Source organism: Erpetoichthys calabaricus, chromosome 10 (genome assembly GCF_900747795.2).
Source record: "Erpetoichthys calabaricus chromosome 10, fErpCal1.3, whole genome shotgun sequence".
Classification (NCBI taxonomy): Eukaryota; Metazoa; Chordata; class Cladistia; order Polypteriformes; family Polypteridae; genus Erpetoichthys; species Erpetoichthys calabaricus.
In genome coordinates this window covers 163306267-163329535 of record NC_041403.2, presented here as the reverse complement: position 1 = coordinate 163329535, position 23269 = coordinate 163306267, and the positions used below count along the sequence as shown (strand labels likewise).

At 43.2% G+C, this 23269-nt stretch overlaps 2 protein-coding genes across 3 annotated transcripts in view; both read left to right on the top strand.

Moving 5' to 3' along the window:
* The first annotated feature begins 308 nt into the window (after positions 1 to 308).
* si:ch211-113e8.11 (uncharacterized) lies at positions 309 to 8641 on the top strand. Its single transcript, XM_028812365.2, has 2 exons — positions 309 to 479; positions 4566 to 8641. The coding sequence occupies exons 1-2, from the start codon at positions 391 to 393 to the stop codon at positions 5203 to 5205; spliced, it is 729 nt and encodes a 242-aa protein (XP_028668198.1). The 5' UTR covers positions 309 to 390; the 3' UTR covers positions 5206 to 8641.
* Positions 8642 to 14054: 5413 nt separating this feature from the next.
* zfp91 (ZFP91 zinc finger protein, atypical E3 ubiquitin ligase) overlaps positions 14055 to 23269 on the top strand; it is a 61804-nt gene continuing 52589 nt past the window's right edge. For both annotated transcript variants that reach the window (XM_028812363.2, XM_028812362.2), the window contains exon 1: positions 14055 to 14825. In XM_028812363.2, the coding sequence (XP_028668196.1) occupies positions 14353 to 14825 (473 nt within the window). In that variant the 5' untranslated portion in view covers positions 14055 to 14352. The remainder of the gene's footprint in view (positions 14826 to 23269) is intronic.

Sequence of the window (23269 nt, the reverse complement as noted above, 5' to 3'; positions counted from 1 at the left end):
TATGTCTATGGTTTTGACAACAGTTGCAAAGTAAAGCTCATTTGACCTTCGATAGGCAACCCCTAGGGCGAATCGAAAGGGACGAAGTGCATCACGTGGTTCAGCTTTCTTCGTACGGGAACAGATGAACTTATTTGTAAAGGTGGGGGAGACAGCGTAAATATTTTTCTTCATTCCTTTCATTTGTTTACAAATTCTAACACTGAAACGTCATGTTTAGATTAAAGTTTTAGATTAGGGTTGATAAATTTTATTAACTGTTTGCGCATGTAGTTTGAATGTTTGCTAAAACACTACGCGCTACTATAGAAATATTAGATATAGTTTCACCTTCACTAAAGACGGTATTTGGATCGTTCCTAAAGAGGTTGTGACGTTAAAAGGATAAACATGGCTGCTCATGGAAGTGCTTTAGTCGGATACGGAGTCTCGTCGGAATCGGACAGCGAAGGAGAAGAGACTACAAAACAATTATCGAGGTGAAACTGACATAGAGTGAGAAGCCGTGAATATATCGAAAAATTGTAATGCATTAAGTCATTGGCTGTCACCTCACGTATCCGTCGTTAAGGGTTCTAACCTAGTGCCCGGATGTTGTCGTTCTCCTTGTGCAAGTGGTGGAGTTTGCATGTTCTCCACATTTGCGCCCGGGTTGCATTTCATAGATTAGGTGGATTGGCGTTGATAAACTGACCCACGCGTGTCTCGGTGTGTTCACCTTGTAATGGACTGGTGCCCTGTCCAGGTTATATTGTTCCAGTCTTGTGTCCTTTGGGGTAGGCTCCAGCTTCCTGGTAACCCTGTTCAGGATAAATGAGTTTGGGAAAATGGATGGATTTTGTATAACACGAGATTTGACGGGTGAAATGTCTTGATCAGGGTCACTAAGTAAGTAGATAGATAGATAGATACTTTATTAATCCCAGGGGGAAATTCACATATTCCAGCAGCAAAAATATTAAATTAAAGAGTAATAAAAATGCAGGTAAAAAAAAAAAACAGACAATAACTTGAATAATGTTCAACATTTACCCCCTGTGGTGGAATTGAAGAGTCGCATAGTTTGGGGGAGGAATGATCTTCTCAGTCTGTCAGTGGAGCAGGACAGTGACAGCAGTCTGTCGCGGAAACTGCTCCTTTGTCTGGAGATGACACTGTTTAATGGATGTAGTGGATTCTCCATAATTGATAGGAGCCTGCTGAGTGCCCGTTGCTCTGCTACGGATGTCAAACCGTCCAGCTCTATGCCTACAATAGAGCCTGCCTTCCTCACCAGTTTGTCCAGGCGTGAGGCATCCTTCTTCTTAATGCTGCCTCCCCAGCACACCACTGCGTAGAAGAGGGCACTCGCCACAACCATCTGATAGAACATCTGCAGCATCTTACTGCAGATGTTGAAGGATGCCAGTCTTCTAAGGAAGTACAGGCGGCTCTGTCCTTTCTTGCACAGAGAATCAGTACTGGCAGTCCAGTCTAATTTATCATCCAGCTGCACTCCTAGGTATTTATAGGTCTGCACCCTCTGCACACAGTCACCTCTGATGATCACGGGGTCCATGAGGGGCCTGGGTCTCCTAAAATCCACCACCAGTTCCTTGGTTTTGCTGGTGTTCAGTTGTAAGTAATTTAGTAAGTAGTAAGCAAGTAAGTTAGGGACGGGAATTGGCCCACCAGCCTTGGGCTTGGATCAGTCTGCAATTTTTTCTTTTTTTTTTTTCTGTACTCTTGGCCATCTGGTCAAATCATCATACACCTGTTTAGACACATGTAAAGATCTCCTAATAGTTGTATATTTTTCTTATGTAAATGTGGATTGCTTAATAATAATAAGACCATATTACTTGCGTAGCACCTTTCCCATGCTCAAAGTGCTTATTTATTTTATTTGTAGGTAATTTAATTTTTTTTGTTTTCAGTGTTTCTTTGACATTTTGAGCCACATATTGTGTATGAAAATGTGCTGTAGAAATCAATGTTGTTGTTGTTGTTACTTCCTTGATTCCTTGCAATGATGAGCAATGCATTAAGATTGTCGTTCTTCTATAATTAGTGACTTGTAGGCAATTAGCAGTGTAAGCAGACAATATGATATCCTGAGGGCCACCATTATTTAAGTTAGTGTTATGTTAGATATTGCCACTACCTGTAGTTTTTTTACTTCTTGAGCGAATGCTTTTGTGTCCCCTTCTATGCAGAATTGTCATTTTGCCATCTATTCCCTTTAAAAGGTCCAAGCCAGTGGTTCTTGAGGTTAGTCCTGGTGGCCTTCCATGGCTGCAGGTTTTTGTTCTAACCAACTTCACAATCGGTGAATCATTTCATTATTAATTTACTTAATTTTGTAATTATTAGTTGTTTTCCTTCTCAAGTAGAGACAGCTAATACACATTTAGCCACTTGTATATTTATTAGTAAATCTAATCTTAAGCAACCAGTATATTAAAAAAAGAACATAATATTTAATAACATAAAAAAGGATAATTTTTTTTTAACCCATCTTCTAGCAGTTCCCATTTTTACATGGGGTCACAATTATTTTGACTTCTCCAATGGAGTCAATTTCTTGCTTTGTTCTGTACATTTTTTGTAGCATTTCCAGTTTGTAATTTGTGGATTGATACAAAAAATATATATGAATATAAATTGGGAATTAACAGCTTGCCTAATTAATGCTGGAATCCAATTAAAAGCAGAATAAACTCCAGTAGCCACAGGATAATCCCAGCCTTCCTCCTGTGGCTCTGCCTGCGTAATACTGAAACAGGACAGTGAGGAGGGCCCTGCCCGGCTCCCTACTCCTGACGTCATGCTTCCCCCTCCCTTTGGCCCGCTGCGTGTCACTTGAATTTGTGCAAATCAGTACCGCAAGTGAACTATGATACTTAGAGCGATTTAAGAGAAGTCACAAAATCAACTGGAATGTTCAAGCAAATTTATAGGAGAAAAAAAAAAAAACAGATCTAAATCCGTTAAGTAGTTTTCTCATGAACAGCGGACAGACATACAGACCGAGACAGACTTTGGATTATATAGATAGATAGATAGATAGATACTTTATTAATCCCAAGGGGAAATTCACATACTCCAGCAGCAGCAAACTGATACAAAATAACAATATTAAATTTTAAAGAGTAATAAAAATGTAGGTAAAAACAGACAATAACTTTGTATAATGTTAACGTTTACCCCCCCGGGTGGAACTGAAAAGTCACATAGTTTGGGGGAGGAACGATCTCAGTCTGTCAGTGGAGCAAGACAGTGACAGCAGTCTGTCGCTGAAGCTGCTCCTCTGTCGGGAGATGATCCTGTTCAGTGGATGCAGTGGATTCTCCATGATTGACAGGAGCCTGCTCAGCGTCCGTCGCTCTGCCACGGATGTCCAACTGTCCAGCTCCATGCCTACAATAGAGCCTGCCTTCCTCACCAGTTTGTCCAGATGTGAGGTGTCCTCCTTCTTTATGCTGCCTCCCCAGCACACCACTGCGTAGAAGAGGGCATTCGCCACCACCGTCTGATAGAACATCTGCAGCATCTTATTGCAGATGTTGAAGGACGCCAGTCTTCTAAGGAAGTATAGCTGGCTCTGTCCTCTCTTGCACAGAGCATCAGTATTGGCAGTCCAGTCCAATTTATCATCCAGCTGCACTCCCAGGTATTTATAGGTCTGCACCCTCTGCACACAGTCACCTCTGATGGTCACAGAGTCCAGGTATATGTGTGTGTGTGTATATATGTATATAGAGCCGTTCCCTGGGGCTCCGTTCGCATTGTATCGAAACAGGACTAACTTTTTAAAAATCAATAAACTAAAAGGTATCGCTAGCTGAACAGTGGCAAGGTACGCTCCAAAACACAGAGGTAGACCGACTCCCCTCTCCTGACGTCACGCTTCCCCATCCCCTTGGCCCACAGCCCCTGTCTCAGATTAGCACAAATATACAGTGCATCTGGAAAGTATTCACAGCGCATCACTTTTTCCACATTTTGTTATGTTGAATTTAATCCATTTTGGAATAAGGCTGGAACATAACAAAATGTGGAAAAAGTGATGCGCTGTGAATACTTTCCGGATGCACTGTATTACTCCTGCAAGCGAACTATGATTCTTAGCGTGATGAAAGAAGTCGCAAAATCAACCGGAATGTTCAAGCAAATTCTAGAAAAAAACCCGATCTAAATCCAGTAAGTAGTTCTCTTGTTTGCTAGCTAAGCGAATGTAAGATTCATTCATTCATCATTCATTACGTTTATATATACGCCGTGAGGAGGGCCCCACCTCCCCTCCCCTCCGCCTGCTGCGTCTCTTTCAGATTCAAGCACATAAATCGGTACCGCAAGCGATCTATAATACTTGGTGTGATGAGAGAAGTCACAAAATAAACTGGAATGTTCAAGCAAATTATAGCAAATAACCTTTATCTAAATCTGTTAAGTAGTTTTCTCATGAAAAGCAGACAGACAGTTGTACATCCTGTAAGGCAATGAAATGCTTGAATTGTGTCTAAAATATCTGCATTAACATTTTAAGTATGTAATGCTTTTGTCATTTGTGTTTCCTTTGAAAGGCATACAGCCAGTACAACTACACAAAGTAGAAACTTTCTTGTGGAAGCTGGAGATCTGAGTAGTGACTTGAGCAGCGAAGATGAGGACCATGCGCCTGAATGTGACGTCCAGTCCAGTCCACCCAGACGATTTGAATGGAGTCCCGCTTCTACTAACACTGCAAAATCTCAAGGCGAAGCAAGTCAGAAGAAGCTACCCACTCCAAAACTGGACATTGGGATGATGAAAAAAGGAGGCAGCAGTGTCTTTAAGAATCCATTTCAGGAGGAGCGGAATGAACAGCTGAGCCTGCTGCAGAAGCACGTGCAACTCACGCTGGAGGCAAAGCCAACAGAAATTGGAGGCAAGAAGATCTGCCTGCTTTATCGCAAAGAAGGGCGCTGCCGGTACGGTAGTAAGTGCAAATTTGCCCATGACAGTGATCTTCAGACGGCCGTACCGCCGTCAGTAAGCTCCAGTCGATGTGAAACTGTGCTGGCCTCAAGCTCCTCTTTTAAAGTGGATGACAACAATGACTTGGAGGAGGAAACAAGGACTAAAAAAAGAAAACCTGGCTTAAGTGACTCGCTAATACCATCCAAGAGGGTTCTAAAACATTACAAAGCTCAGGTCACCAAGGATAAACCCTGGGTCAACTAAATGTGTGTAGTTTGTTCATGGTCACTTCATTCCTAACTAAACTACAGTTGGTGAATCTGTTGAATTACTGGCACCAGTAAAATGTAACCATTCTGGTTTTATGTGTCAGTTAAGAAGTCTTAGATTTCAAGTGCAGTTTGGTCATTCAGATTTGACGGCCTGGTGCAAACTTACTTAGGGAGGATAAATAGTAACGTTTAGGTTAAAAGCATTTGTGTTAACTGTAAGCATGAAGAAGCCGATTTTTGGATTCTAAGAGTGTTTTTATTTAAGACCATTGCTGGTGTTTGTTAGCTAGAATTATGTTTTATGCCCATCCCTTGTTTTAATATGCTGTGTATAAGTTGTGACATTTAGGGACAATTCAGAATCAAGATGTCCACCTATAGCACCTGGTATCTATCAATCTTCAAACCTCAATTGCCGTCTCCTATGATCTAGGATAAAATGGAATTGAATGTTCAATCTATTGGTAAATCTGACGTGTATAATATTTCTAGTAGAATTGTGGAACCTTTTGAAGGTTTGTATTTTCTGACTAAGGCTTCTGTCTCAGAGATGGGTGATGAGTAAGTTAGTTGTGTGTCTTATCAAGCCTTGTTCTTCATCAAATCGGTTGTCCAGATAGAACACTTGTCACTGTGACGTATGACCTTGGAACACTGAAACTTATCACCAGGTGCTGTAAGGACTAACCCTAACAGCAGCTATGTCCCGATTCACCCCGTCCCACACATCATCTGCTTTTAAAATGTCAAACGGGGTTCGCCTCTCAACCATACTAAGGTGGGAATCCAAAAGGGCCCAAGTGGCAGCGTAAATTAGCCATAACTGGTCTCTGAACTGTTTATTGAATGCCATTTTTGTCCACTTCTTCTTTTCTGCAGTTTTGTGGTGATAGGTGCTCAGTGGAGGACGGCCCTTGTGTCCGCTTTGAACTCTTTGCTTATTTGGGTTCTTTTCTTTATATACCAGTATGGATTTGCCAAACAAATTTAGGAATATCCACCCATCCTCTTCACAGTTGTGTGGATGGGAACAAGGTTTGGTAAAATTTGTATTATTCTCTTTTTAATGCTGCATTACAGTTCGGTGAATTTTTTTTCCAGTTCCTTAGACACGCAGTGACAGTATAATACATAATATGGTAACCTACTGTGGTAAGACACAGGTCACTATTCCCATATAATCGACCAGTGCTTTTATCAAAGATGTCTTAACAAGGTCAGCATTCATTACATTTGGTTTTACACTCCTATCGATTTGTTCCAGACTGAGTACAGGCTGGTTTAGTGACTCTCTCCACAGCAGACAGCAAGTCCAGTGCCTTTATGGCCCAATTTCTTAACCATAAGACAACACTGCCTGGTCTGAAAAACAAGTCAGATAATATATGCATGGCGTAATATTCAGGTGTGCTCGGCAACTATGTTAACTCTCATTAATATTATGTAAATAAGTAAGAAGTTGGAAAGGAACTGATTTATTATATAACTGCAATACAAATTTTATTTATGAATTGTGAAATTTATAGGAACTCATTATGTAATTACTAATATGTAAAATGTATACTTGCCTATTACCTGACATCTTGTCACAGTGGTCTGTGCCTGCTCTCGGTGAAAAGCTAAGCTGAACTGAGTTGAATTGTGAACAAACAAAGCACCTTAAATCCTATGAAAAATCCTTTCAATTCAATGGTAGGTCAAAGCTAACAAAAAAAGGACATGGCCGTGTTTATAACATGAAGAAGCCGTACAGAAGATAAAAGAATCCTTAACAAAGAGTAGGGCAGCGTTTCTCAACCTTTAAGTATTTGCGACTCGAGTTTTCATAAGTTTTAATCGTGTCCCCGTAACGTTTTTTTGAAAGGAGCCCACTAATAAGTGAATTCAAGTGAATTTCCCTTTGGGATTATCTATCTATCTATCAGTTTGTTCTTTTTTTAATTAATGATATATCATAGATGCATATTTTATTATACCTACTTAACTTTTATCAACATTTATCTAACTCTATTTATTTTTCTAGTATCAGAATGTAGTTTAAGTTAATTTTGTTTTGGTTTCAATAGATGTATTTTTCATATTTTCGATTCTTGTTTTCTTTTTTCACATCTTCGCGCCCCCCCCTCCAGGGGGGCCTGCCCCACAGTTTGAGAACCACTGGAGTAGGTTGTGTCCTGACTTCCTGACTAAGTTACCCACATGGCCCCCTAATCATTACCTTCCATGATTGGCTAACAATCACTCACACCATCAAAATGTCAGTTAATGCGTGGTAAGCGTACTGGCACAAAATGGCTGCCTAGTCGTTCTGGCCCTCTAATCATTGCTTTCCTCTGATTGGCTAACCAATCACTCACACCTTCAACATGTTAATGCGTGGTGAGCGTACTGGCACAAAATGGCTGCTGTTGCACCCTCCAGGTGGATACCACATATTGGTGGTGGTTAAAGTGGCTCCCCACTTGCTGAAGTACTTTGAGTAGTGAGAAAAGAGGCATATAAATGTAAATAATTATTACTGTATTAAAAGTGTAAAATTTGAAAACTGTTTTTTGCTTTTTGTAAAGTTAGGTCACTTTAATGAAACCCTTCACATTTCTTAGCAGGATAAAACAAATGGTAGTTAGGGTGTCAGTAAGAGTTGTGAACAAAGAAACCATCCTAAATGAAGAGGAAAATCCCAGCTGTACCACAATATAACATTTGGAAACACTTTTGCATTTTGTAAAATCGGGTCACATTTCTGAAAAGATAATTTTTAGAATGTTACAGGTAGCGAAGAGCCAGATTATACTAAACGCAGCAGAAAATTAATTAAAGCCAATGGTGGGTCAAAACTGACCCAAAAGACATATAAAGGTAACACATTTTTACAAGCTAGGATTTTTTTTTTCTTTTAGTTACTTTGATGGAAATGTAGGAAAAGTGGCATGGTTTCACCCCAGACAGCTGAAATGTAGTATGCTGTTACTAATTTCAAACAGAAAAATGGGTCCGATTTGACCGAAGGAGGTTGTGAGGGTTAAACAATGTGTAGTTTATTTCCTATGTAAAGAAAGAATACAATTTGAAATTACTGTTCAATATATTAGTGTTGGCGGCACGGTGGTAGCTCCGCTGCCTTAAAGTAAAGTGACCAGGGATAACCTTTAACCTTTCCCCCCCCATCCACTGAAAAGTATCTCCTACCTGCCACTTGGCTCTGAATTACAATTAGTAAAACTTATTCTATGTGACATTTCCAAATCGGGGCAAAAGGTAGAGAAATAATAGGAATACTGATTTTATTGATTGCTCACATACGGTATTTAACTTTCATTGGCCGCATGTTTAAATTAGTTAGTTATTGGTAGTCACCTTTGTTTGCTGCTCATTATGAACAAATTCAATACAAAATTAAAGCTTTTTTTTATTGTTATCCAGTTCCTCCTTTGAACCCATATTATCTCATTTTTGACAGTGCTGACTAGTTTACTGTAATATGTAAAACAGTTACCTATTAATAATAATAATAAAAAAGTTTGATCTGATTTGCTCATTGTAATGAATCTGACCAGGAAATTTACATTGGGGGGGTGGTGTGGTGCGCTAGTCCATATCCTCAGTACATCATTTTATGAATCCACTTCAGTTAGTTGGTCATTTCAAATTGGGTGGACACCGTGATGGACTGGCACCATGCCCAGGACTGCCTGGCTAACATCTGGTTTCCCATGGCCCTTAATTGGATTAAGTGGGTTAGAGAATGCCATATTATGAACCGGGACCAACTGTGGTATCAGCAAATGCAAAGCAGCAACCAGTCCTGGAAGGGACACCAAAGCATCACCAGTCACTTATATATGCCCTCAGGGAAGGTTTTAAAGAGTTACTAATCAATGTAACTTGTACATTTTAGAAATGTTAGCGACAACATTCCATTTAGAAACCACACAAAGATGACAAACTCTACCAAAATGGTGACTAGTCTTGCTTTTGAACTTAAAGCCAGAGAAAAGTCATGTTAACTGCTTCTCCACAGTGCTACCTGAGTGGATTCAGAAAAAAACATTAGTCAATCATCTTCTTTCAGCTGCTCCCATTAGGGGTTGCAACAGTGGATCATCTTCTTCCATATCTTCCTGTTCTCTGTATCTTGCTCTGTCACGCCCATCACCTTCATGTCCTCTTACCACATCCATAAACCTTCTCTTAGGCCTTCCTTTTTCCTGGCAGCTCTATCCTAAGCACCCTTCTCCTTGTATACCCAGCATCTCTCCTCTGCACATGTCCAAACCAACACCATCTCGCCTGTCTGACTTTGTCTCCCAGCCGTCCAACTTGAGCTCACCCTCTAATGTCCTCGTTTCTAATCCTGACCATCCTCGTCACACCCAATGGAAATCTTAGCATCTTTAACTCTGCCTCCTGCTTTCTGCCATCATCTCCAGCTCATATAACACAGCTGGGTCTCATTACTGTCCTGTAGATCTTCCCTTTCACTCTTACTGATATCCGTCTGTCACAAATCACTCCTGACACTCTTCTCCACCCATTCCACCCTGCCTGCACTCTCTTTTTCACTTCTCTTCCTCACTCCCTGTTACTTTGTACTGTTGATCCCAATATTTAAACTCCTCCACCTTCGCCAACTCTACTCCCTGCATCCTCACCATTCCACTGACCTCCCTCTCATTCACACACATGTATTCTGTCTTGGTGGTCCTACTGACCTTCATTCCTCTCCTCTCTAGAGCATATCTCCACCTCTCCAGGGTCTCCAAAGCCTACTCTCGCTACAGATCACAATGTCATCAGCAAACATCACACTCCACAGGAGCTCCTGTCTAATCTCGTCTGTCAGCCTGTCCATCACCATTGCAAATACGAAAGGACTTCTTAGTCAATGCAGCAATAAAAATAAGCATGTAATGTATGGATGAAAAGTGAGATTCCACTTGCAGTGCACTGCAGAGTAGGTAATTATAGTTGCTATTCATTGCTATTTTTGAATAGTGAATTATTTTGCAAAGCTGTTTTTGTTAATATTGCAGTGCAATGTTGGGTATTCTACCAGGATCTGACAGAAAACAATGTTTTAGAGTTTTGATTTTTTTGAGGAAACATATAGTGCCCACCATATTGGGACAAAGACGTGTTTGTCTTTGATCTCCCCCTCCGCTGCACAGTTTAAAATGACAAACAATTCAGACATAGTGATTAAAGTCCACATTGCAGACCCCCCACCCCATTTCATGTGCCATAATTATTGGTACAACTGGCGTCACAGGTGTTTGTGATTCTGCAGGTGGGTTTAATGGCTTCAGAAGATACCTCGGCCTGCTTCTAACCTTTGGAGTCTGGAGTTGCTGTTGTTCAACATGAGGACAAGAGCTGTGCCAATGAAAGTCAAAAAAAGCCATAATGTGGGTTAAAAACAAGAATAAAACCATAAAGAGACCTCAGCAAAACCTTGGGATGACCAAAATCAACTGTTTGGAATATGTCACAAAAGAGCTCAGTAAGCACAAAGGGACTGGTAGGCCAAGGAAGGCCTCCACTGCTGAGGACAGAAGAATCTTCACTGTGGTAAAGAAAAAGCCTCAAACGCCTGTGCAACAGCTCAAAAACAGTCTTCAGGGGGCCAATTTGTGTGTGTTAGAGAGGACTATCAGCTGAAGACTTCATGAACAGAAATACGGAGACCACACTGCAAGGTGCAAACCACATAAACAGGATGGCCAGATCACAGTTTGTGAAAAAAGGGCTTCAAAGAGCCTGCAGAATTCTGGGTAAAGGTCGTGTGGACAAATGAGACAAAGATGAACCTCATCAGAGTGATGGTGAGAGCAAAGTGTGGAGATGACAAGGAACTGCCAGAGATCCAAAGCAGACCACCTCATCTGTTACACATGGTATTGCTGGGGGTTTTATGGCTTGCCCATGTATGGCTGCCACAGGTCCTGGCACACTTCTCTTCATTGATGATGGAACTGCTGACGGCAGTGGCACAGTGAATACTGAGGTGTGTAGAAACATCTGATCTGCTCAAGTTCCAGTAAGTGCCTCCAAACTCCGTGGACGGCACTTCATCCTACAACAAGATAATGAGCCAAACATATTGCCGAGGTAACACAGGGGTTTATCAAAAATAAAAAATGGATTGAAACTGGGTGACTGGCTTGGCCTTTCAAGAATTTTCCAACTGAACAGGCCTTCCATATGCTGAAGAGATAACTTAAGGAGACAAGTCCCTGAAACAAGCAGGACCTGAAGATGGCTGCATTAGAGGATTGACAGAGCATCACCAGAGAAGATCCTCCACACCTGGTGACATTTGTGAATCACAGACTTCAAGCAGTCATTGCATGCTGGGATATGTCACAAAGCCCTAAATATGACAACAGCTTTAATAGACCTGCCATTGCTGTGTCCCAAACACCATGGTGCCCTGTAATGGGGAGACTGTGTAGAAAAAGTGTTGTAGGACCGAAATGTCTGTAAGTCTCCTTAAATGGAAGTCTGCAATGTGCACTTTAATCACATCAGCATTGTTTGATTTGTTATTTTAAACTGTGGAGCAGAAGAGTGAATCGAGGAAAAATGTGTCTCTGTCCTAAACATTATGGAGGGCAGTGCATAGACCTTTTTATCCAAAGTGACTCACAAAAGAGGTCAGTGTAATCGAGTAAACGTCAGTCTAGAGAACTGTTGGTGGCAGTGTAACAGGACAGGGTTACAAAAGTGATTGGCACAAGCAAAGAGCTCAGAGCAAAGTGCCAGTTAGTTTCACCCCCTTAGTTACAAGACCCCATCAAAGCCGTTATCAATTACGACAGAAATTCACAGAACACAAGAGTCTTCAAGCACTTCTTAAGCAGATTGAGTGAGTCAGAATTTCGAATGGAGGTGGGCAGCTTGGTCCGTTGGCTAGGAGCTACACAAGAAAAGAGTCTGGGCTGAGATTTGATGCCACACAGAGGTGGCATCACCAAACATCATTCATCAGGAGACCTGAGTGGTCAAGAAGGAGCATAGGACCTCACATCTGCCTCCATATACCCTGTATAGGTGCTGACCAAATGACTAAGGATTTGAAGTTACTGTTTGCCTCTACATGGAGCCAATGCAGTGATCTGACAAGAGGATTGATATGTGCCCTCCTCAGCTGGTAGAACACTAGATGTGCCACTGTGTTTTGAATCATCTACATCAGCCTGGTGACACAAGCCAGTACCCCTGCCACTAGAGAACTGCAGTAGTCCAGATGTGACAAGGCCAAAGCCTGGACAAGGAGTTGTGCTGTATATTCTGCCAGGTATAGTACATTGTGATCTTGCAGATTTTGTATACAGTGAATCTGCAAGACTGAGTGTCAGTGAAGGACAAGTGGTCATCGATCACCACATCAAACGCTGTGTACTGGCTGGTTGGGTTTTAGTGATAATGAGCCGAACTGAGCAGAGGTGGGATAACAAGATGATACATCTCCTGCAAGTGACACGACCTGGTGCTATAGTTTTAGCCTGAGGTGTACAAAGTGAAGAGAAAAGGTGACAGAACTGTTCCTTGTGGTGCTCCAGTGTTGATCATATTCATATCAGAGAGACAGTCCTAGAGTTTCACAAACTGCGATCTGTCTGACAAGACGGTTCATTATCCAGGGCAGCACAGGCTCATCCATCTGCATATCTCTGAGCGTTCCCTTGAACAGGGATGGCTGGATGGTACTGAAGGCACTGGAGAAATCAAACCGAATCCTCACAGTGCTACCAGCTTTGTCCGGGTGAGAATAAGCCTCATAGAGCAGACAGAGAATTGCATCCTCCACTGAAATTGTTGTCCCATAGGCAAACTGCAGTGGGTGCAGGTGGTCTACCCCAAGAGGACTCGTATAGCTCAGGGCCATCCTCTCAGCTGTCTTCATGATGTGAGATGTAAATGACACTGGTCTGTTGTCATTGGGTGAAGAGGCCTTATTTTTCTCAACTAATCCAGTTAGTTGCAGAATATTCCTCTAATAAACCCATGTGGCTGTAAATTATTTTCATATAGGCATTTTCCGAATATATTTCTAATTATAGTTTCCTTAATTTTACATGGTACAGAAGTACAACTGACTGGTCTGTAATACATTTCCTAAATAAAAATATGGCACTTTTTCGTTTGCTGTTTTGACAATTATGTTTAATTTGACGCAAACAATTTTATGTCTCATATTGACTGCAAGTACACGATTGTACACACCCGTTAAACATACCTTAAATCAAGCACATGCTACCGTGGACGGTCATGTAGAATTTCTCTAATGCTGTTTCAGGTGCAGATATTATTTAAATCATTTACAAATGTGCACAACTTAAAAAGACTACGGGTTTAAAAAATTGAATCCTTCCGACTTAACTGTGTAGGTCATAGAAAGGGCGACAACGGGCGCCCTCTTTGGTTACACGCGAGTATCTGCAAGATGACACTTACGGACTGAAACGTGTGCGGTAACATAAAAGTCGGTAAAACATCTGTAGTAAAGAATCGATGAAAAAGATCGCTATTTATTATAAAACAAGGCACCCAGCTGATTTACAACAGCCCGGCGTTTCAAGTGCAAACAGGAGGCGGCGATTATCAGTAACAGAGCTGAACTATCTAACTCAGATTCCCGAAATCCTTTGCGTTACGTGCGATTCTGTTAATTTGCGTGCTCTTTAACGCTGCATTTCGGGAGATGTAGTTTTGAAATTTGACACTTACGAGAGTTCCTAAGTAGACAAACTGAACCATAGGACTACAAATCCCTTGAAAACGGATGTATAATACGGTCCCAAATTTCAGCAGCACGGCGGACGTCCTTCCATTTTGTTTTTATTAAAAAGCGCTGCTTTTTTTCTTAAAGGAGAAGCGACATTAAGACACACGGCCCGGTTCCGATGCCTTCCGATTCTGGATTATCCGATCCTGTCCCTTTAAGTTTGAAGTTTTGTGATTAATGGAATGCATAAATAGAATTTACTATCAATAAACGGCTTTTTTCTGACAGAAGAAGAATCGGGACGAGTGAGCTTGAGAGGTCCGTCCTGAGCTTCAGCTCCCCCCACCTCCCCGCCACCAGCACCATCTACCAGCCCGCTCGGGTGCAGCTGGCAGCGCAAGGCGGGCGGCGATGGAATCGGAGCCGACCCGGCCCAGCGGTGACAGCGGGGAGCCGGAGCCTCAGTCTAGCGAAGCAGATGCCGGACAGACGCGGGCTGCACCCGTGGCGACAGCAGGTGACCTCAGTCCAACGGGCTCGGGAAGAGTTCTTCGGGGCCGAACAGTCACCGGAGCTACGGCAGCGGCCTTGGCGACTCTGGTGGTCCGGAACTCGGACGAGCACCCACCGTCAACGCCACCATCGAAACCTGGGCCTCGTTCTGGAAGAGTGCTGAGAGTAAGAACGAGTCGCGCAGGGACCGCTACAGCTGCCAGGGAGAAGAGCCGGGGAACCGCCGGGTGCGGGCAAGCTGAAGATGGAGCAGACGAGGGCTCCGCAGCAGCCCGTCGAAGGAAGGCGGAGTGCCCGCGTCGGAGAAGGAACCCCGCTGTTCGTGGAGAGAGCGTGGCTCAGGCGCCGGGTGACAGCGGCCTAACGACAACGTGAGTACCACCGACTAAGGCGACGCTTGTACCTTTCTAAACTTTTCACCCTCTGCCATAAGTTAGGCTCTTTTAGAAAGCCGCAAGGAAAGATAGACGCGGCGTGTATTCAAGTAGCGCGATGAGCGCCTTGACTCCTTAAAAAAATATATATATCGTGTTCCACACACCTCCGGGTGCCGTGACGGGAACATTCATCATTTTTCTTGAAGACAGGCGTTCGAGCATTCCATGTGTCTGCGACATGAGGAGAGGGAAGAGCCGCAGCTGCGGGAAGGTAGCGCCTCGCGCACCTCCAAAAATCCGCTTCCTTCTGCGATGCCACGCCGCAAGCGGACGACAAATGGCCAAAATGCCCACAGCGGCAGTATTGCCGATTCCACCTTATCAATAAGGCATCATAATGTAGTCAGGAGGGGTGTACAGTATGTACTTCGCGAACTACATTTACTCCTTCTTGTATTCCTTGGGCAAAAGGTGAAATGATTTTCCACGTGAGCAGCTGTCATGTTTGTTCTCCAGTTGACAGGCCAGTTCCTGTAAAAGTACTGCAAAACATTTCATGTGCAGGGAGCCAACTTTGTTGATTACGATATATAGATAGAGCAGCTGTGTTACCCGGCTTGGACCTGGGATATCTAGGCCAATGGGCCATGGAAATAGTGTTGTTGTTTAATTGAATGTACAGGAAGTGCTATGTAACTTACGTATACAATATTTATTTATTTTCATCTTACTGGCTGGCAGTGGGGTGTAGTTAGTGGTTAAGGCTTTGGACCTAGAACTTCAAACCCTGAAGGTGTGGGTTAACATCCCACTACTGACACTGTGTGACCATGAGCACATCACTTCACCTGCCTGTGCCTCAACTCGAAAAAACAAAGGAAATATAACCACTTGTGTCCCACAAAATGATGCAAGTCACCGTGAATGAAGGCATCAGTCAAATAATAAGTAGTAATAATACTATTGGGTCACAGGAGCTTCTTACTCTTGAAAATACTATATACAGTTGCCCAGAAGTAAAACATTACAGCATCAGAACAATTCCTGTTTTTCCTAGTGACTTGGCTTTTGTTAATCCATTGCCAAACACAATTTTACCTGAACGCTGTGGTGTGATGGGCTAGTAACAGCACTTCAAGAGCATCCCACCAAATTAAAAGGCTAAGGCTAATGGTTGTGCCCCATTTAATTTGTCAGAACTGCTGCACCCTTATGTACCATCTCACTCTCACGGGTCAGCAGACCAGATGCTTTTACATGTTCCTAAGGCACGATGCAAACTCAGAGGTGATTGAGCATTTTCAGTTGCAGCTCCAAAACTCTGGAATGATTTGCTGTTGCACGTTAGATAGATAGATAGATACTTTATTAATCCCAAGGGGAAATTCCCATTCTCCAGCAGCAGCAAACTGATACAACAAAACAATATTAAATTAAAGAGTAATAAAAATGCAGGTAAAAACAGACAATAACTTTGAGTAATGTTAACGTTTATCCCCCCCGGGTGGAATTGAAGAGTCGCATAGTTTGGGGGAGGAACGATCTCCTCAGTCTGTCAGTGGAGCAGGACGGTGATGGCAGTCTGTCGCTGAAGCTGCTCCTCTGTCTGGAGATGACACTGTTTACTGGATGCAGTGGATTCTCCATGATTGACAGGAGTCTGCTCAGCGCCCGTCGCTCTGCCACAGATGTCAAACTGTCCAGCAGCATGCCTACAATAGAGCCTGCCTTCCTCACCAGTTTGTCCAGGCGTGAGGCGTCTTTCTTCTTTATGCTGCCTCCCCAGCACACCACTGCATAGAAGAGTGTGCTCGCCACAACCGTCTGATAGAACATCTGCAGCATCTTATTGCAGATGTTGAAGGACGCCAGTCTTCTAAGGAAGTATAGTCGGCTCTGTCCTCTCTTGCACAGAGCATCAGTATTGGCAGTCCAGTCCAATTTATCATCCAGCTGCACTCCCAGGTATTTATAGGTCTGCACCATCTGCACACAGTCACCTCTGATGATCACGAGGTCCATGAGGGGCCTGGTCCTCCTAAAATCCACCACCAGCTCCTTGGTTTTGCTGGTGTTCAGGTGTAGGTGGTTTGAGTCGCACCATTTAATAAAGTCCTTGATTAGGTTCCTATACTCCTCCTCCTGCCCAATCCTGATGCAGCCCACGATAGCAGTGTCGTCAGTGAGCTTTTGCACATGGCAGGACTCCGAGTTGTATTGGAAGTCCGATTTATATAGGCTGAATAGGACCGGAGAAAGTACAGTCCTCTGCGGCGCTCCTGTGTTGCTGACCACAATGTCAGACCTGCAGTTCCCGAGACGCACATACTGAGGTCTGTCTGTAAGATAGTCCACGATCCATGCTACCAGGTATGAATCTACTCCCATCTACTCCTGTCAGCTTGTCCCTAAGGAGCAGAGGTTGGATGGTGTTGAAGGCGCTAGAGAAGTCTAGAAACATAATTCTTACAGCACCACTGCCTCTGTCCAAGTGAGAGAGGGATCGGTGTAGCATGTAGATGATGGCATCCTCCGCTCACACTTACTCCTGGTATGCGAACTGCAGAGGGTCGAGGGCGTGGTGGACCTGTGGCCTCAGGTGGTGGAGCAGCAGCCAGTCCATGGTCTTCATCACATGTGATGTCAGAGCAACAGGCCGGAAGTCGTTCAGCTCACTAGGATGTGATACCTTTGGGACTGGGGTGATACAAGATGTTTTCCAAAGCCTCGGGACTCCCCCCTGTTCCAGGCTCAAGTTGAAGATGCGCTGTAGAGGACTCCCCAGTTCCAACGCACAGGCCTTCAGCAGGACCCACTGCTTTGCTGGCGCGAAGTCTCCTCAGCTCTCTGCTCCCCTGTGCTGCTGTAATTGTGGGTGCGGGTGTTTCTCCTATGTTGGTATCAGCAGAAGGATGGGTGGAGGGTGTAGTACTCCGAGGTGAGAGTGGGTTAGGGTGGTCAAACCTGTTAAAGAAGTTGTTCATCTGGTTTGCTCTTTCCACGTCTCTCTCGATGGTGGCACCCCGCTTCGAGCTGCAGCCTGTGATGATCTTCATCCCATCCAACACTTCCTTCATGCTGTTATTCTGCAACTTCTGCTCCAGCTTTCTCCTGTACTGCTCCTTCGCCTGAGCTGGACTCTAAGGTCCTTCTGCACGCGCTTGAGCTCATGCTGATCACCGCCTTTAAAAGCCCTTTTCTTCTGGTTCAAAAGGCCCTTGATGTCACTTGTGTAATCCATGGTTGTTGTTAGCATAGCAGCGTACTGTTCTTACTGGAACTACAGTGTCCATACAGAAGTTGATGTAGTCAGTAGTGCAGTCAACAACCTCCTCCATGTTCTCACTATGTGATCCCTGCAGGATATCCCAGTCCATAGTTCCAAAGCAGTGTCTCAGTGCCTGCTCTGCCTCAGGGGACCACTTCCTGAATGAGCGTGTGGTTGTAGGTAGCTCCCTCACTCTTGGCTTGTAGTGAGGCTGAAGCAGAACCAGGTTATGATCCGCTTTCCCAAGCGCAGGCAGCAGGGTGGCGCTGTATGCGTCTTTAACGTTTGCATACAGTAAGTCAATAGTCTTATTTCCCCGGGTGTTGCAGTCCACATCCTGGGAGAAGGCAGGTAATGTTTTGTCCAGCGTCACATGGTTAAAATCTCCAGCGATTGGCACAAGCGTTTCCGGATGCTGCGTTTGTAACTTAGAGGATGACATCATCCATTCTGCTGTTGCTATCTCCACGTCCGCCCAAGGAGGGATGTAAACAATAACAACAATGACGTGTCCAAACTCTCTGGGCAAGTAATAGGGACACAAACTTACGGCCAACAGTTCGATGTCCCTGCAGCAAGTGGAGATTTTGACGTTAACATGTCCAGAGTTACACCACCGTGTATTGATATAGAGAGCGAGTCCTCCTCCTTTGTGCTTCCTGCAGGTACTTGTGTCTGACACTGCTATCGTGGGCTGCATCAGGAGTGGGCAGGAGGAGGAGTATAGAGACCTAATCAATGACTTTGTTAAATGGTGCAACTCAAACCACCTACACCTGAACACCAGCAAAACCAAGGAGCTGGTGGTGGATTTTAGGAAGCCCAGACCCCTCATGGACCCCGTGATCATCAGAGGTGACTGTGTGCAGATGGTGCAGACCTATAAATACCTGGGAGTGAAGCTGGATGATAAATTAGACTGGACTGCCAATACTGATGCTCTGTGCAAGAAAGGACAGAGCCGGTTATACTTCCTTAGAAGACTGGCGTCCTTCAACATCTGCAATAAGATGCTGCAGATGTTCTATCAGACGGTTGTAGCGAGCACCCTCTTCTATGCGGTAGTGTGCTGGGGAGGCAGCATAAAGAAGGGGGACACCTCACGCCTGGACAAACTGGTGAGGAAGGCAGGCTCTATTGTAGGCACGGAGCTGGACAGTTTGACATCTGTGGCAGAGCGACGGGCACTCAGCAGGCTCCTATCAATTATGGAGAATCCACTGCATCCACTAAATAGTATCATCTCCAGACAGAAGAGTAGCTTCAGTGACAGACTGCTGTCACTGTCCTGCTCCACTGACAGATTGAGGAGATCGTTCCTCCCCCAAACTATGCGACTCTTCAATTCCACCCGGGGGGATGGGGGGTAAACGTTAACTCTGAACATTATACAAAGTTATTGTCTGTTTTTTACCTGCATTATTATCGATCTTTAATATTGTTTTTTGTATCAGTATGGTGCTGCTGGAGAATGTGAATTTCCCCTTGGGATTAAGAGAAAAGCCAAGCAAAATGACACCTTTTATTGGCTAACTAGAAAGATTACAATATGCAAGCTTTCGAGGCAACTCAGGCCCCTTCTTCAGGCAAGATGTAATCCCTTGGGATTAATAAAGTATCCTATCTATCTGTCTATCTGTCTGTCTGTCTGTCTGTCTGTGCTAAACCCAGGTAACTCCACATTGGCATCTAGGTAAAAAGGTTAGGCAGGCTCCTTCACTTGCTGTCTTTAAATCTTATTTAAAATCGCACTTTTACTCCCTGGCTATTAACCCAGTATGATATGTTGACTATCTGTGCACTTTTTTTATTAATCTCTTCAGCTCTTATGAGTTTCTGTTTCTTTTACCATTTGGTTATTGTTTGTCTGATATGTTGGGTTTTTATTGTACAGCACTTTGGTCAGCCCTGATGTTGTTTTTAAAGTGCTTTATATATAAATAAATATTTAAGGCTCAGTTATGGGACACACTCTGAACCGCCATGCAGGTAGTAGCAAAACAGAGAATAAAAACAAAACTGAGTGCCATTATGAACAAGGCTGCACATCCTCTCTCTGCGACACACTAATACTGAGGACTTTCAGCCAACAAGTTATTCAGCAGAAGTGTGACAAGAAACACAACTGGGGCTCCTTTATTCCTGTTGCAGTACGCCTGTATAGCGCCTCAGTGGGACTCCAAAGCCAGGAGTTGTCCGTCCGTTCGTCTGTCTGTCTGATATGTGTGTTGGACACACAGTGTGGTGTAGTGGTTAAGGCCTTGGACTTCAAGACCAGAACTTATGGGTTCAAATCCCACTACTGACACTGTGTGACCATGAGCAAGTCACTTGGCCTGCCTGTGCTCCAATTGGAAAACCAAAAGAAATGTAAACAATTGTGTCGTAAATGTTGTAAACCTCCTTGGATAAAGGCGTCAGCCAAATAAGTAAATGTGTATGTCTATCTACTGAGCATGCTTCTGTATTGAACAATCTGAATGAGAGCAAAGCTTGCCAGTCCCATCTGCTTAATTCTTCCAAAATAACATCGTCAAGTTTTAAAAATCCCTAAAGTCCTACTGCCCACCACACTACTTGGTCACTTATTCCATGTATCTGTGGTTCTATGTGTGAAGAAAAACTTCTCAATGTTTGGGTGAAATTTCCCTTTACAAATGTCCAACTATGTCCCTGTGTTCTTGTCTCGATCTGCTGGTCTTCTCTTCATAATTTCAAACTTCAGTCGGGTCTCCTCCTCATCTTCTTTAGCATAAACTGTAAAGGCTCAGCTTTTTTAATCTTTCCTTATAATACATCACCTGTAGCCCTGGAATCAGCCTAGTCGCTCTTCTCTGGACTTTTTCCAGTACTGCTATGTCCTTTTTGTAGCCTGGAGACATAAAACTGTACAAAGTTCTCCAAATGTGGCTTCACCAGTGTGTTATAAAGCTTGAGGATAAACTCATTGAAACAGGTGATCCTGTTTGTTATCGGGAAGCCACTCATAAAGCACAGCTTATTTCACTACACTTGAACCCATGTCCAAGGGGCAAACACCAGGCCTTGCCATCATAGATCTCCTAAAACACCGTTTCAAATAAATTATTGCTTTTCCCTTTGATAATTAATGCAGTTCCATGAATTATTGCTGGTCTTACCACTGCCTTAAAAACCTTACCTGTAACCTTTGCCTTAATTCTTCGATCCCACAATAGTCCAGATACCGTCTTCCAGTTGTTCCATCCACACTGCACTCTGTGGGTTATCTCAACATCAAATTCTCCATCCTGGGCTAGACATTTAATGGTATTCACTCTTTTCAATAGCGTTCCATGCAAGCCAATGCCTGAATTCATCATTCAACCTCAAATATTGTGTCTTCTTCCTGTTTATCTTCAATTCTCTATCCTCAAAAGCCCTTTCATTCCTCCCACGTCATCCTTTCTGGTGTTACATAACGCCATGTCATTGGCAAAAAAAGCTTGCACCAGGCAGACTGGTCTTTTATTTCACAAGTCAACTCATCCTTAACCAGATCAAAGAGGTAAGGATTTCAAGAAGATCCCTGGTGCAGACCTACTCTAACTGGGATCTTGTCTTAACCCCAACACTGGTTTTTTAACTCGAGTTCACGCTCCCTCACACACATCCTGGAGAAACCTCACAAAGTTCTCTGGTCCTCCTTTCTTTCCAAGCACCTCCAGACCTCTTGGCATGGCACTGGCACTCTTATCATATGCCTTCCCAAACTCAATAAACACCATATTCAGACCTTTCTGTTTTTCTCGATGCTTCTACAGTATGTGAGCTGTCTAAATGCAATGACTGGATCAGTTGTTCCTCTCCCTGGCATAAAACCAAACTGTTCTTCCCTTACGGTGGTCTTTTCCCTCTTGGTTGTTCTCCATGATTTTTGTTTATTTGGATGGCTGGTAGTTACACCTTTTATGTCAATTTTTATATTTCTCTTAGCTATTTGTTTAACTGTTTTTCTGTGCTTGCCCTTTCCATCTTTGGGTCATGGGAACCCAAAGCCTTTCCCGACAGTAATGTGCATACGACGATTATCCCTGGTGCCACAATCTTGTTGGTATCTGGTTTCAGTTCACTGCATGGTTACTGTCTGTGTAGGGTAGGAGTTTCAAACTAAGACTCTGCAAGGCTAGACTATTATTACATGCGCTTTCTAAATTAGTCACCAATCACTCGTCATACTTTTTATTTAGCCTTCATTTTAGTTGATTTGCCTTTTAAGCTTCAGAATCTTTTGATTTGTTTTTATTTCCTTAGCAACTCTGCTTTAAGACAGGCAGAGAGAGGGCTTTTAAGTAATCAACAGAAGTTGGGACACCTGTGGAAATTGTTTGATTCAACTTGCAAGGCGTAATTTTACTTTAATTGCTGCAGAACATCTGTAGGTTGAAACCAATTAGTTGTTCCCTGAAGAAGGCCGATTTGTAATATTCTGAAATTTCCTTTCTATTTCAGTTTTTTGCTAAACTGAACTTTAAATTTAATCTCTTGTAGTTTGCTGCTTACCTTTTCACCGTTTTAGGTTATTCATTGCATTTCAACTGATTAAATTTGAAGACAAAATTGAGATGTTCTAAAACTAGGCTGACTCTTCTGATTCCAGGGCTACAGGGGTGGAATTTATGAGGAAAGATTACAAGAGTTGAGCCTTTAAAGGAGATTAAGGGGTGACACGATTGAAGTGTTTAAAATTATGAAGGGAATTAGTCCAGTGGATCGAGACGATGACTTTAAAATGACTTCATCGAGAACATATGGACACAGTTTGAAACTTGTGAAGGGTAAATTTCGCAAAAACATTAGGAAGGTTTTCTTTACACAAAGAACGATAAGCGACCAAGTAGTGTGTTAGACGGTAAGACTTTAGGGACTTTCAAAACTTGACATGATGTTTTTTTGGATGGAATAAGTGGATAGGACTGGCAAGCTTTGTTGGGCTGAATGGCCTGTTCTCGCCTCGATTGTTCTAATGTTCTAAAACTTTTGATGGTAGTGTACAGTTGTCTTAATTATGATCTTCTCTTCATGGCTAGATGGTGAGTGAGGTAAAGGCAAGGTTACCAACTTTATATCATTCTTACCACAAAACACAAACCAGTGGGATCATCATAGTACAGAATGGTCTCCAATTCAAAACCAATCACAAACAGCCATA

What these genes read in the sequence shown, in the direction of transcription:
- si:ch211-113e8.11 (XM_028812365.2), top strand. Translation starts at nt 391, where the DNA reads ATGGCTGCTCATGGAAGTGCTTTAGTCGGATACGGAGTCTCGTCGGAA. An exon ending in ACTACAAAACAATTATCGAG is followed by an intron (nt 480 to 4,565) that starts GTGAAACTGACA and finishes TTCCTTTGAAAG; the next exon opens with GCATACAGCCAGTACAACTA.